The sequence below is a fragment of the Sebastes fasciatus genome, chromosome 9 (assembly GCF_043250625.1).
Source record: "Sebastes fasciatus isolate fSebFas1 chromosome 9, fSebFas1.pri, whole genome shotgun sequence".
Taxonomy (NCBI): Eukaryota; Metazoa; Chordata; class Actinopteri; order Perciformes; family Sebastidae; genus Sebastes; species Sebastes fasciatus.
The window spans coordinates 3,967,680-3,982,262 of NC_133803.1; the positions used below are offsets into that span (position 1 = coordinate 3,967,680).

Genomic DNA, 14,583 nt, shown 5'->3' on the forward strand with positions numbered 1-14,583 from the left:
TTGCTCCAGTGGCTGTCCTCAAATCCTTTTTCAAAGCAAACGTTTCTCAGCTCAATTCTTCACCCAGATCTTCCTCCGTCCCTCGTTCCTTGTGTTAAATCTAGGACTGTCCTCGAACAAAGAAATTCTTAGTTGTCTATCGCTCGTACGATTTTGTCAACAAATCGATTAGTTGATTCAATCGACAGATCTTTGAAACGGAATTCTGAAGAATCCCACAAAAGCACCACTCTAAATCATGTGTTTATCAGAGATGTGCTCATAAGTTTCTAAGAAATGAGCCATTCAGCATGAAAGAAGCATAAAAAATTACTAAATAAATCTTTAACAAGCCAACATTTAATCCATTTTAATCAAACTCTGTTGCGGTTCTTTTGGGGTGGTTGTGAACGCAGTAATCGTACTCTGGTGCGGACCACAACAACCGGGCCGAGACCGCTTGCGAGTGGTGGTCTTGGACCGTTTCCAAGCGAACTGAAACGCAGGCTGCCTGTGGGCATTAGTTGAGATGGACACAGGTAAATGACAGGTTAACATGAGTGGGAGAGGAGAGGACAGACCTGAACTTCTGCAGAAGTCCAATTTTGGCTTGACATCTGGGCCAAAGAGAACACACAGAATATGCTAAATAAAGTTCACAGAAACAGGGACGTGTTTAAAGGCATTAGAGATAAACTGGATGAGAAGGGATTCGTGCACATGGTAGATCAGCGCCGAATCAAAGTGAAAGCACTTTGACAGCAATAGCCGATATCAAACTGTGCGCTTCCCTGCATAGAAGTGGCAGCTCTCGAGACCAAAAAGATAAATTTGCTCCTTCGTACACGTCCCTCAGCAAATTATTATTTTTTTAATTTGCTCCGCTTTAATTTGTGCACCAAACCGAACCACACTAAATAGAAAACAAACCAAAAGTATCAATTTCACTCTGATTTGGACTTGTGAAACAGCCCTTAGTCGACTAATCGACTAAGAGGAAGGAGCTCTTGTTAAATCTCTCCCCATTTTGAAATGAAAGATCAGTAGCATCAGCATTAAATCACACAAACTGAAGCGGCCACGTAACAAGATTTAAACGTATGTTGTTTCTTTAAGATGGCTGATATTACAAGATAAAATAACAGCCCAGACGCACAGCAGCTCGCGATGGTCAGCAGTTAATTAATTCGTATGTAATCGAGGCAAATTGTGAACTAGGAAGTATAAACGCTGCGTAGGGAGGAGGTCGGGGAGCGTAACGTGTTGCTGGACATTCGTAGGAAAAAGCGCGAATAATACGTTGTTGTAAGTCGTGCTAAGCGTCACGAAAAAAAGGGAAATTCATGTCTATGTGACTATTTCAGGAACTGCTGTGAGACTTTTGGAAACAATAGGGAGTATGTATGTTGTAATTTTTGCAAGAGGCATCTTTTAAGAATTCAGGTTAGATTCTCAATCTGTTGACCAGAGGAGAGCACAGTTCATGTGCATGTCGGCAGATGATCTTCATTGAGTGGGTGGCTGGTCACGAGGCAGTCCTTTTTCTACTGAGCCTTCAGCTCATGTCGGACACTCGTCCAACGCTCTGCGGAAAACTGGTGTTGATGTCTTAAAGTTTGTCTTCTCTATCTGCCACTTAAAACGGTTAAATGGCTCAGCGTGAGCAGTTTAGTGGAATATTTCTGTCTCCGCCGAGGGAAATGGTTATTTTCTTTCCCTTGTTTTTGTCAGCGATGAGCTTGTGGAGGAAATCGTCTCGGTGACAGATAGCCGGCATTAGAGGACTTGTCAGAATTCACAACTCATTATGAACGTACTCTGTCAAACGCGTTCGGCAGCGGCTTGGCTTTTAAGTGCTTTATTTATGCTGAGCTCTGGCTCTCTCTTTGTTTTTTTTTAGAGCGATTAATAAATGATGCACTTTTTCCCCCTGTCGGCTAATTGACGGCATTTGAGCTGGCAGGGAGGAGAAAACTGGTCAGACCAGTGTGGTGACGGCACAGATTGACTTCTGTGTGCGGTCCAGATGCATTCTCAGCTTAAATGGCAGCATGAAGAAGAGGACTAGACATGAGTTTAACCACACACACAAGTAGACACATACATCTTACTTAAATCCCCCAGTCTCAAAGCCACACAGAACACATCAGACTGCATCCATTTAGTTCTCAAAGTGCGGACGGAAGGAAGGAAGGAAGAAAGGAAAGTGGAGAAACTTCTCTTTTTCTAACACACCGGCTCGTTTCCGACGGTGTTGGCCTTAACCCTCATGAATGATGCAGCCTCTCCTTTTCCCCCCCCTCCCTCCCGCTCTCTCTCACACACTCATTGGCTGCAGGAGGTGTGTGTGTGTGTGTGTCCACATTTGTCAGGGGGGGGAGGGGGGGAGGGGCTTTCGGGGGGGCAGTGCAGGTGATGTGACTGATGAGGAGTGACTTGATTTCATGTAAATGCAAGCGCTCTGAGGGAATTCACTTTGGATTACGCGCCCCACTGTGCACGGCCCATGAAATATTAAGCGCCGTGTCACTTTTTTGTCCACAGGTGTCACTAGCGGGCAGAGAGGCCAGAGCCGTAGAGTTGGAGGAGAGCAACGGGGGGGAGGGGAGGGATGTGGAGGAGGGGAAAAAAAAAATCCCCTTGCATTTTGATGAGGTGTGGATTTGGCGGGTTTAGCGGAAGCATATGCTGGGCCATACTTCCCACCTGCCGCCAGCTAGTCACCCCGCTTGTCAGTCCTCGCGACGCAGCGCTGTCTTATCACTTCTGACACGGCGGAGCAAGAAGAGGGAAGAGGGAGGGGAAAGTGCAGAGGACAGGGAGTGTTTCTGGCCTTGTGTGTTTTGGGTGATGAGAGATGTAAAGGCTCCCTTGTTAAGTCTGCTCTCCTTCCTGGCTGCCCCCCCCTCCCCACCCACACCTGACTCTATTTATGTGACCTCATCTTCAACCCTTTCTTTAACGCAGCTCTATCTGTCAAGTAGAGTGGGCTGCATTAAAGAAGCGCCGTCACAGCGATCTGTAATGCAGTCCTCCATGAACTCTATTCTAGCCTCGGCTGAGTTAATCGGTGGGACGAGAGCCAAGCATCACCTTGATGAAAAGAAAACAAAATGAAGCGAGTGAGGATGAAATTGCACTCATAAAATGGAAATTCTCTCGCACCCTCTTCTGTTTTCAAACAACAAACCCATCAATGCCTCGCAGCGAGCAAGCGTCTACCTTTAGAGAGTCATAGACGCGGAGAGATGGCGAGACAGATGGTGTTGGAGGAGGAGAAAGAAAAGGAGAAGTGACAGGTACTCATGTCCAAGGACGGGAGGAGATGACAGCGACCGGTTCGCTCCACTCCTCTTTTCCTCTCTTTTCTCCGTCCTCACTTCTCGTCTGTGACAGTTAACCTGCAGACATGAATCTGATGGTGATATCTTGTGACCACTGCCATGCTTAACTCACTACTTTGATACTTCTTGCCCGGGCGGTATGTCAGGCTTTATGCTGACCAACCTGGAGAGGCCTCTACTCTGTTGCCAAATCTTTATTTAAATTGTTCAGACAGGGGCGAAGGCAAAAAGGGTTACTCATATATGAGGATTATGGAGTGAAAAGTAAAAGACCTAAAGGGGAGAACGGTACAAATGACACGGCATGATATCACATATTATTTTGTGTTGTATCTTCACTGTTTCTCTCATTTATTCTCAGCTCTTTTTTTGGTATAGTTCTCCACATTTTGACAGGTTCAGAGCACCTTAGTTTGAGTTCCATCCAGCAAATTCATATTGTTAGACGAAGGCAGTGGTTCTAAAACTTTTTGTCATTCCCCCTTTGGAGGAAGATATATTTTCGTGCCCCCCAGCTATTGGATTGCTGCTAGACCGCCCCGTTAATACAGGAGAGAAAACTGTTTTTAACCACAGTGAAACTGTTGTTTTTGAAAGGCTAAACGACAAAAAATATGGACTGAAGCAGAATATTTTGTTAGATAAAAACATGATTTTGGAAATTACTATATCTATATTTCTTCAATAAATTTAGATTATTGGACTCAGGACTGAGGTAATTACAGAGACGGACGGAGCACTGTATCGCTTGCTCTGTGTGTTTGAGAGCGAGAGAGAGAAGGTGGAAGTTAGGCTAATGTTTCTGTTGGTTTGATAATAATTAGAATGTCAACTTCCAACAACACTTTGTCATATTTTCTTTTGATTACCGTCAGATGAGCATGTTGTGTTGTTCGTCTATTTTTCTTTTTCTTCCTGTCAAATATCTGTCCTTTCTGTAAACCTACAGTCTACCTGTCTGAATGAACACCATCGCTACCGTGGATGTATAAAGAGCCCATTTGTTTACTGTTCCGCCGTGAAAAAGTATCTAATGTCAAAACATAAATTCCATATATCATATTTCCCCCGGTCACGTGCATCCCGCCTGTCATGCGCCCATGTGGTTTGAGAACCACTGGACTAAGGAAACCTTATGCAGGATGAATACCAGTGTCGTGTACCATCACATAGCAGTCATAGAAAGAAGCTGATGTGCTTTAGAGCACCGTTTCCTAAACCTTTTTTCTGAGAACCCACTTTTTAAAAATGACAAACCATTGCGGCTCAATTCACAATAGTATGAATCGAATTTGTGCATAAATGAACATTCCTGACCATTTTTACTGCCATTTCCATATCGCCTTAATGGACAGATAAACCAGCCAAGCTTGATAAATCAAATAAATTATATTTAAGTGGAGTTAACAGGCTCTCGTTGACTAGACTTTCTAAAGCCTGAAAACAGAGCCATGAGGAGGTGCAGAAGTCTAGTTATCTCTCAGAACACTTGAATTAAAATATGCTGAAAGGTTATTATTGCCCAATGATGCCAAAAATATTCTGCCTACTGCCACCTTAAATAAAAGTCTAAAATTCTGCAAATTTATTTGGCGATCCTAATAAAACCTCATGCGACCCACCTGTGGGTCCCAAACCTCTTTGGGAATGACTGACTTAGAGGAACCAGATCGAAGCGATTCATTCTCCTCACTGACATAACCGAGTCAATTAAGACCACAAAGACATCATTGACCTATTGTGCATTGGGTCGCAATAGTTGGGCGGCTGTGGCTCAGAGATAGAGATAGAGGTAGAGCGGGTCGTCCACTAATCGGAAGGTTGGCGGTTCGATTCCCCGGCTCCTCCAGTCCACATGTTGAAGTGTCCTTGAGCAAGATACTGAACCCCAAATTGCTCCCGAAGGCTGAGCCATCAGTGTGTGTGTGAATGAGTATTTAGATTAGATACTGATGGGCAGGTTGGCACCTTGCATAGCAGCCTCTGCCATCAGTGTGTTAGTGAATGGGTGAATGCTGACATGTAGTGTAAATCGCTCTGAGTGGTCGGAAGACTAGAAAGGCGCTATATGGACAATGCAATGCAATTCATGCAACTACAGTTCTTCATCTTATTTTATGTCTCCACGCCAGCGACAGCCGTGGCCGAGGCATTATGTTTTCGGGTTGTCTATCCATCTGGTCCATTCTTGTGAATGCAATATCTGAGGCATGCCTTGAGCTAATTTCTTCAAATTCGACAGAAACGTCCTCCTGGACTCAAAGATCAACTGATTCGATTTCGGTGGTCAAAGGTCACTGTGACCTCACAAAACACATTTTTCGCCATAGCTCAGGAATTCATATGCTAATTATGACAATTTCACACAAAACCAGAACAAAACCAGAACAGGATAAAATGATGACCGTTTGGACAGACATGGATGTAAATTGCAACTTGACTTGTTTGTGGAGTCCCTACAACCACAAGGCGGTAATTCTGGTTTCTTTCTCTTTCTGGAATCTTTGAGTCTTGTCGCGACTGTGAGATTGTCAGGCAACCAGTGGAAAATCCAGGAAGTTACTGCACCCAGCCAACAAATGGTCCAAGACATACAACCCCTGTGAAACCACAATGTGTCGTTTTCACTCTTCGGTTTTTGTGCGGATTACACGATATTGATTAGTGAGCTTTAGGTGGAATTTGTTCCCTTCGGACAGAGCCGGGCTAGCTGTTCCCCCCTGTTTCCAGTCTCTGTGCTAAGCTAAGATATCCGGCTACAAGCGGGAGCTTCATATTTACCATACAGACATGAGCAGTATGTGGTTTTTCATAAAAGCTGTCCTAGAAAGTGAAGAGTAGCACTCTCAGGCAAAACTTACTTATTACTGCTTAGCTAAGACATGCAGTGATTTGCCATAAACCTGTAAATAATGGGAGGGAAAACTGTGGTTCAAAAGGGTTAAAAGCTCTTTGTCACAGACTTGACTTGACAAAAAAACACAAAAACATGCTTGTTGGACAACAGAAAAGTGCTGATGATCATGAAAGCTCATGTGCGGAAGCCGGAAAACGCGAGAGAGAGAGAGAGAGAGAGAGAGAGAGAGAGAGAGAGAAGGCCGGCTTACGCATTTCTACCTCCAGCTCTCCATTCACTTGTTTTCTGTCTGTCTGGCTCACCGTGAAATTGATTATGGATTATTCAGGAGGAAAGCAGGAGCTACCCTCTCTTCTTTCATAAAAAAAGCCTGGATGAAAGCGATTAGGGGGTAAGAATGGACGGGTGGACGGCAAAACGGATGCATCCTCCATTGAGAAGAAAGTGGAAGATCGCCTGTTTGCTTTTTCTTGAAAGCAGGGTGGATGGATAGTGAGAGGGGCAGATGAATGAGTGATACGGATGGATGGATGGATGGATGGATGGAGTGGTTCAGGTAGCCTTACCTGGCATAATGCAGCCCCAGCCGCGGGTTTTAATGGCATATAAAAGCCCGGGACTCATGTTTTATTCAGCTAAAGAGAGAGACTGCCAGGTGAACACATAAGTCCCAAGAGGATGCAGAAACACAGAGCCGTATATATATATATATATATATATATATATATATATATATATATTGTGTGTGTGTTTCAGAACCTGAGTAGAGAGTAAATACACACAGCATCTTGAGGTGTGTCAACTCAAGGAAGCACTTTAGGGTAGTTTGCTGAAGTCCGCATGGGAACAAGGTGTATTGGTACACTGGATGCGGTCATATATAGCATACAGATGCATGTAAAACCGCATAGCAACACACACCGAGAATGAACACACGCGTGTCCTCATTTAGGCCCATGTCCTTTACGGGCACACTCCCAGACATATGCAAAGTGCTGCAGCGCCTCTTCCACATGCACCGCACACACTCGCAAACACACTTGCGGGCATTTTTAGCGCGCATGTGTGTGTGGCTGTTCCATATGCATGTGGCTGTTTTGGCCCCCTTTCCCTGGGGCAGGACCTCGAGGCTCCGCTGGAGAGCAGGGCGATGGTGCAAGAGTCCACTTCAGGCGGCCGAGTGCGTGTTTATGTACACGTATCCTCCAGTCGGAGGTGGAGAGGGAAGGAGCCATTAGCATTTTGTTGATGGAGGGTTTGTGTTTGTGTGTGTTGGTGCCTGGCAATTTAACTGGAGGGGTGAGAGAAAGTCTGTGCCAGCTCATTTCTTAGACCCATATTTTAAAAAGTGCCAGCACAGCTCCAGGCCTGTACGAGAGAGTGAGTGGAGGGAAGTGTGTGTCTCTTTTAAAAGTGCAGTATGTGATTTGAATTAAAGCAGCCAAACAAAAAAAGGTTTGTTCTCCCCAAACTGAATTTCTGGGATGCACATCCAAGAAACTAATCCCATATTCAGGTTTTTGTTTTGACTATTGATCCGAATATTCTTAATTAAATCTGTCACCACACAAACTTATTCAACTTGCATTCTCATGGACTCATGGACATACTGTAAAGTAGGGCTGTCCGAATACTAGTTTTTTGGGCTTCGAAGCTTCGGTGAGAAATATTGGAAGATATTCAAAGCTTGGTGGTGCGGCAGGCTGACATGGTCTTCTGTCTGTCTGTCTGTCTGTCTGTCTGTCTGTCTCCATCTCCATCTGTATCCGTGCCCGGGACAGTGCCACTGCCGCAATACTTTGCACACACACGCACCTCTACACACAACAAACAGCAATAATTGTCTAGAATAACTAATAATAATTAATGTTGAATATGAATAATGATTAACGTGTGGCATTATTCCTTATTTCATGGGATATTTGGGGATTTATACATTATTATTACATATATATATATACATTATTATATTATATATATATATAATATATATATATTATATATATAATATAATATATATATATATATATATATATATATATATATATAAAAAACCTGAAGCATTCAAATACCGATTTGGAGATCAGTTACCACGGCAATGGTCGAAGCTTTCAAGTTCGAAGCATTCAGGTCAGCCGACTTGAAGATGGTATAAAATTAAAACCTGAAGTCTGTTAAAAAAAAAAAACTAAGCACAAATTCAGATAATTGATTGATCGTTCAAGTCAAGTACAAATGCCAACCTGTACTTGTTACAGCTTTTAAAATTTGTGGGTTTGCTGCTTTTTCTTTTATAAATAAATCATAAATGGAATAATCTTTGGTTGGAGACTATTAGCTTGAAGACACCACCACATTCTGGGAACCCTTTCAATATTTTCTGTTATTTTCTAGAGCTGCAACGATTAATCAATTAGTTGTCAACTATTAAATTAATCGCCAACGATTTTGATAATCGATTAAAGGGACTCTGTACGAATCAGAAATTGCTTGTTAACAGAGACACCTGTGGCCTGTTGCTCGTGCTTGTGCTCGCATAACCAACACACACAAGACTGAACGTGATTGACAGGCATCAAGTTGATTAAAGTTAGCAACATTAGCAGCTAAAAGCACAAAATCACTATATATTTCACATGCTTGGCAGTAATGTTAGCTGACCAGACGAAGGTCCCTCCATGAGTCGAAGGCCCGGCCGATGTTGATCCTGGTGTTAACTTTTCCTGCTTCAGCCTCCGGACCGTGGTCAGAAGGAACAGGGGAGACACCGTAGTTTTGGTCTCCTGGGCCGGAGTTGATAACGTTACTCGCTTTGGAGTTACTCCCCGCCGGCACTCCTCTCAGCAGCAGGAAACAAGACACGGGAAATCTCTGTTGGTCTGGAGGAGCTGCAGCGTTTATTTCTGCACAAACAGAAACTTCCACTGAACATTTACTTGATATTTTCAGAGCTAAACTAACTCTCTTCTGCTCTGCTGCTCACTCGTTTTCTCACACACTCGCCGCTGCTCTCTCTCTCTCTTGCTTCACCACTCACTTCCCACATACACTGGCTCTGCTATTCTCTCACAACACTAGTTTTCCCCCAAACATCGGTCACATTCTTGTTTTGCAAGACGGGCTTCACTAGATATAACTTGTGCTTCCTTGGAGTTTGTGTTGGAGTCTGAGTTGTGGTGGGCGGGGGGGCTGGTCGTTTGTTGCTGTTCTCCATTTCTAACTGAACGGTAGCTACGGCTAAGGCACTCGCTGGTGCGCATGACATCACATCCGTTGGATTTTCCCATAAAACCCGGCCCGGGTTCTTCCCATTAAAAGCAGTCTACAGGCTGAAAGAGGAATCGTAGAGGTCTCATTTTTTCGGTTAGGTTTCAGCTTGTTCACACATAAAAAATGATTGAAAAAAACATTTATACACATAAAAGCTTAATTGGTTTTGACAATGAAAATATTTGTTAATTGCAGCCTGATCTCATACTTATTTTTTTATTCTTGTTTTTGGCAGTATTATTATTCTGTCACTCTGTATCTGTCACTACAGAATAACTATGCAACGTGTGTTTTCAAAGACTAAAAGTTTATATCAATTACTTTATGTGTGTCGTAGGAGTCCTCGCGGTGGTGAAGGGCATGCAGGAGCTGGAGGTGTGCCCTGATGTCGAGACTTTATCCACCTACATCCTCCCTGCCTTCCCCAGCACAGAGGCAGCTCGACAGGCCCTCAAGGTAATCCGTGTGTGTGTGTGTGTGTGTGTGTGTGTGTGTGTGTGTGTGTGTGTGTGTGTGTGTGTGTGTGTGTGTGTGTGTGTGTGTGTGTGTGTGTGTGTGTGTGTGTGTGTGTGTGTACACATGTGGCCAGTGTGCATTAAAAAGTTTTTGCTGACATAAAGGTGATTTTTTTTCTGTTCAGGATGCAGGCGTCTCTTTGGAGTCAGAGGGCCTCTTGTCTTCAGAGATTCGCTCGATGGCTGTAAGCAACCTGGCCGAAGTCTACACCATACGTAAGCTTACACTCACACACACACACACACACACACACACACGCTGACACATTCCAAAGAAGCTCTGCTGCATCTTGAGCATCCATCATCATAAAAATCGCTGCTTCGCCTGCGGGCTAATTGGACCAGCGTTAACACACACACACACACACACACACACACACACTCATACACACACTCATACATTTGCCCACTTACCCCTCTGTGCTCATCAGGCCTTTTAAGAGATTAGTCTGTGTGAATATGTAAAGAGTGAGAACGAGAGGCGCCTCGACCGGCAGAGGGACGGGATGGAGAAGGCTGTTCAATAATGGATGACTCTTCCTGTTTTCTGAATTTCATCTCGTTTTAGTCTCAAACATCCACCACTCATATTCACATACATCGCTCTGTTTCCTCAGAGTGTCCCCAACGGATTCCCCACCGCCCCCCTTCTCGCATAAAGACAGTTTAAAGTGTTTTTTAACATTTCATATATTTCTCCTCGCTTTGCAATATTGCCATAAACACATCACAACCTAAAAACGCTTTCTCCAATAAGTTAATCAAGCAATAAAAAAATGCCTTTCAGCTTCTTAAATTTAAAGAATTTGCTGCTTTTTTTCTTTTTTTATATTACTGTAAATCTAACAATATTGACTTTTGAACTTTTGTCACACAAATCAAACAATTTAAACTACGGCTGTCAAAGTTAACGCGATAATAACGCATTAACATTTTAACGCGGCCACAAATGTTTTTAACGCATTAACACAACTTGTGATTTTTAGTTTGTAATCGGGCTCAGTTTTAAAGCTAGAGTGAAGAGTTAAGGCGTCACATGAAACTAGAAAACCTAATGAATCCATCGGTACCCACCATGTCATACTAGCTTGCCGCGAAGGAGGCAAAATAACGCTCCAAATTGACACTACATTTTAAACTGTCATGGCCATTTTCAAAGGGGTCCCTTGACCTCTGACCTCTAGATATGTGAATGTAAATGGGTTCTATGGGTACCCACTAGTCTCCCCTTTACAGACATGCCCACTTTATGATGATCACATGCAGTTTGGGGCAAGTCATAGTCAAGTCAGCACACTGACTCACTGACAGCTGTTGTTGCCTGTTGGGCTGCAGTTTGCCATGTTATGATTTGAGCATATTGTTTTATGCTAAATGCAGTACCTGTGAGGGTTTCTGGACAATATTTGTCATTGTTTTGTGTTGTTAATTGATTTCCAATAATGAATGTATTCACAAATTTGCATAAAGTAGCATATTTGCCCACTCCCATGATGATAAATGAATTAAACACTTGTCAAATCTCCCTTTTAAGGTACATTTTGAACAGATAAAAATGTGTGATTAAATATTTTAATCGATTGACAGCCCAAATTTAAAGGTGTGATCATGGGCACTGGAAACTGGTCATGGCCATTTTTCACTATTTTTTTTTTTACATCTTAAGATTAAACGTTTAATTTATTAATTAGATTCCAATCACTGCCCATCATACCCAATCTAAAAGATAATTAATAGCATAATAAATAATGAAAACAGCAGCCCTGAAAATCATATTGATCTTATTTTTAATTTTTTAATTTTTAATTTAATTTTTCTTGAGTTTTGTTTTCTTTGAGTTAAAGAAAAGGGTGTTTGCCCGGCTGGTTACCAGTTTGACTCCTGGCTGGGGAAGTCAGGATGGGGAACGACACATTTTTTTACTTTTATATATGAAATGTTTTATTTATTAATTTGCTTCCCATCACTGCCCATCATACCCAATCTTAAAGATAAATACTTGAGACACATGCTACTCTCCTGTGAGCGAGTCGTTATACTTGCGTCAAGTTCTACTCTGCAGCTCCCAGAAGAATGTGTGTAACAATACAAGTTGAATAATTTTTGTCTTGTAGCTTAGATTTCTGTTGCTAGGTTATAATCCAGATCCAATCACACCTAAACCACCCAGATGAATCCTCAGGAAGACTCTTGTCTCTCCCTCTCATCACTCGTCTGTCTCTCTGTTCTCCAGTGTCGGATCCCTCCTGTCCCTCGTTGGACCTCAGCGTTTTCCGCGGCAGCCTCATCCTGGGCTTCAGAAAGTGAGTCAATTATCCCCCTTGTCTATTTATGTCTTAATGCGTTCTCCATCATTTGATATTCCATATTTCTCCATATTTTGCCGCATAACTCCTGACAGGCGTTTCAGGGAGGCCTGTAGCACTATGGAGGTCACCGCGGCATATGCTCCCACTATGACATGTGCAGCCTATCACACCATCTACAGCGTCTGTGTGTGGTGTGTGGGCAGCTGCAGGGAAAACCACACACACACACACACACACACACACACACACACACACACACACACATACACACATACACACATATACACGGCTGCCTCATGCATATGGAGGCAGTCATCCCTCAGCTCTCGCCCCAAAGCACCGTGGGAGATATGTAAATTAGCAGATGCCCACCACTGCCCCTCTTACCCGGACCCCGTACCGATCTCACTCCCTCTCTCAGACACACACACACTCACAGAGTTAGCCTTAGGACCAGGGTCTGACCCGTGGGCTTTTGTTGAAGGGGTGCTTATGAATATTTACAGTTTAACACTACACACCCACACGAAAAAACACTCGGGTCCCTGAGTGAAGCTGGAGGTGAGTCAGAGAGAAAAACGCTGTCTGCAGGGACCAAAGTTATTTCTTCCACTACAAAAAGTCCAAATCCGCTCAGTTGAGCTTAACTTTCAACTTTCCATTCAGCCGACGGGTGTTTCTGCAACTACGTTCACTTTTGACTCTCCCTTATTCAAAAACACAACAACTATGAATTTTAATTTGAACCATCAGAGTATGTAATGCATATAAACAGGTACACTAAATGACATATAGTCGTAAATATTTTAATCTGTAACATGTTTAATTTTTTACGGTTTTCATCACTTGTATTTAGTGAATGTCCTTACCGCAACATTACAATAGTGTTCATTTTATACATTTTACTTTTTTAATTTCTATAATATTTTGAAGACTAGTATTTAATTTCATACACCCTGAAAAATGTAGACAGTAACCATAGATGTCAGCCTTCATACACAAACAAATATAAAATTCGTTGTGTAGTATGACAAATATTGTGATCCTAATGTCTTTACCGACATGTTGCGGAAATGACATTTTTGCTAATTCAGCAGATACATGGCTGCTAGCGAGATCTGCTACGTTACCTTTGACTCTTAGCATCTAATATACATGAATTCAACAGTAATATTAAAGGTCCCATACCGTGCTCATTTTCAGGTTCATACTTGTATTTTGGGTTTCAAACGCACAATTTCCGACTACGGGCTGTGTGTATTTCTCCGTATATTGAGCGTTTTGATAGTTTACCAGTATTTATATAGCACTTCAACCTGCTTTAGAATATAAAAGACATGAAAATCTCACTTTTTACAATATGGGACCTTTAAGTTATTTTTCAAATGTAGTTCAAAATACAAAATCACTAAGCTGTTTGGTAAGGAGACACAATAAATACTTGAGAAGAAAAGGTGATCTTCACCTTGCTTTTCTTGATCTTGAGGGTCACCTATGTGGGCGGCCCAACCTGTCATCCATGTGCTTCACTTGCTAACTTCTGTTTCCATGGAAACTAGATTTGTTTGGCTTTGAGAAAAGCCATTTACTATGGCATTTGTTCGGTGTCGCGGTAAGGACTCAGAAGTGTGGGACAGGCACATTTTAGATGATTCGAAACAAATAAATAATATTAATATGGTGTAAAGTAATATGTGTATGAAACAATTCTGTTTGAAATACTGTCATATTATAATTTAATTAGCTCATTTTATGTATCTCAACATTGAGACCACAGTTGTGGGACATGAGGTAACGGGATGTTTGGACCCATAAAAAGCTTCATACATTTTATTAAATCACATTATTTAGTAGTTCTTTTTAATGTCAAGTTGGGTAATAACACTGTGTGTATGTTTATCAAGCATTGCACTGCACATTTTTAACATAAATCCAAAATGTCACTGCTGTAGATGCAGAAAAACCCCAATACATTCTTTGTTGTAGGTTATGTGTTAATTAACTCGGTGGATTTTGCTGATTTAACTAACGTAATGGATAAAGTAAAGATTGTGGTTTTTCTATTTTTTTCCAAGGAAAACAGGAACAGCAATCGCGTTTTAGCTTATTTCAAAACCACAAATAAATGTAGATTTAGATTAGAAAATTGGCTTTTGTGTGTGTGTGTGTCCTTTTTTAAATATTTAATATCAGTGCATCCACGAATCGTTTGTCCGTCTTTTTTCGTGTCTGAATCCACTCCCTCTCCTCCGTTTGCTTTGCTCTCATCGCATTAACACACACACACAAACACCTACACACTTCTCTGA

General features: G+C 42.2%; 1 protein-coding gene and 1 long non-coding RNA gene across 2 annotated transcripts in view; one reads left to right on the forward strand and one right to left on the reverse strand.

Annotated features, from left to right (window-relative positions):
- Positions 1-14,583, forward strand: part of lrpprc (leucine-rich pentatricopeptide repeat containing) — a 93,780-nt gene that overhangs the window by 11,067 nt on the left and 68,130 nt on the right. The window contains exons 12-14 of the mRNA XM_074645504.1: positions 9,788-9,906; positions 10,091-10,181; positions 12,199-12,268. Of these exons, the coding sequence (XP_074501605.1) occupies positions 9,788-9,906; positions 10,091-10,181; positions 12,199-12,268 (280 nt within the window). The remainder of the gene's footprint in view (positions 1-9,787; positions 9,907-10,090; positions 10,182-12,198; positions 12,269-14,583) is intronic.
- LOC141773655 (uncharacterized) lies at positions 223-14,143 on the reverse strand. The gene is made up of 3 exons (XR_012595169.1): positions 13,740-14,143; positions 8,842-9,083; positions 223-490 (listed from the first exon to the last, which is right to left on the reverse strand). It is a non-coding gene; the product is annotated as an uncharacterized LOC141773655 (long non-coding RNA).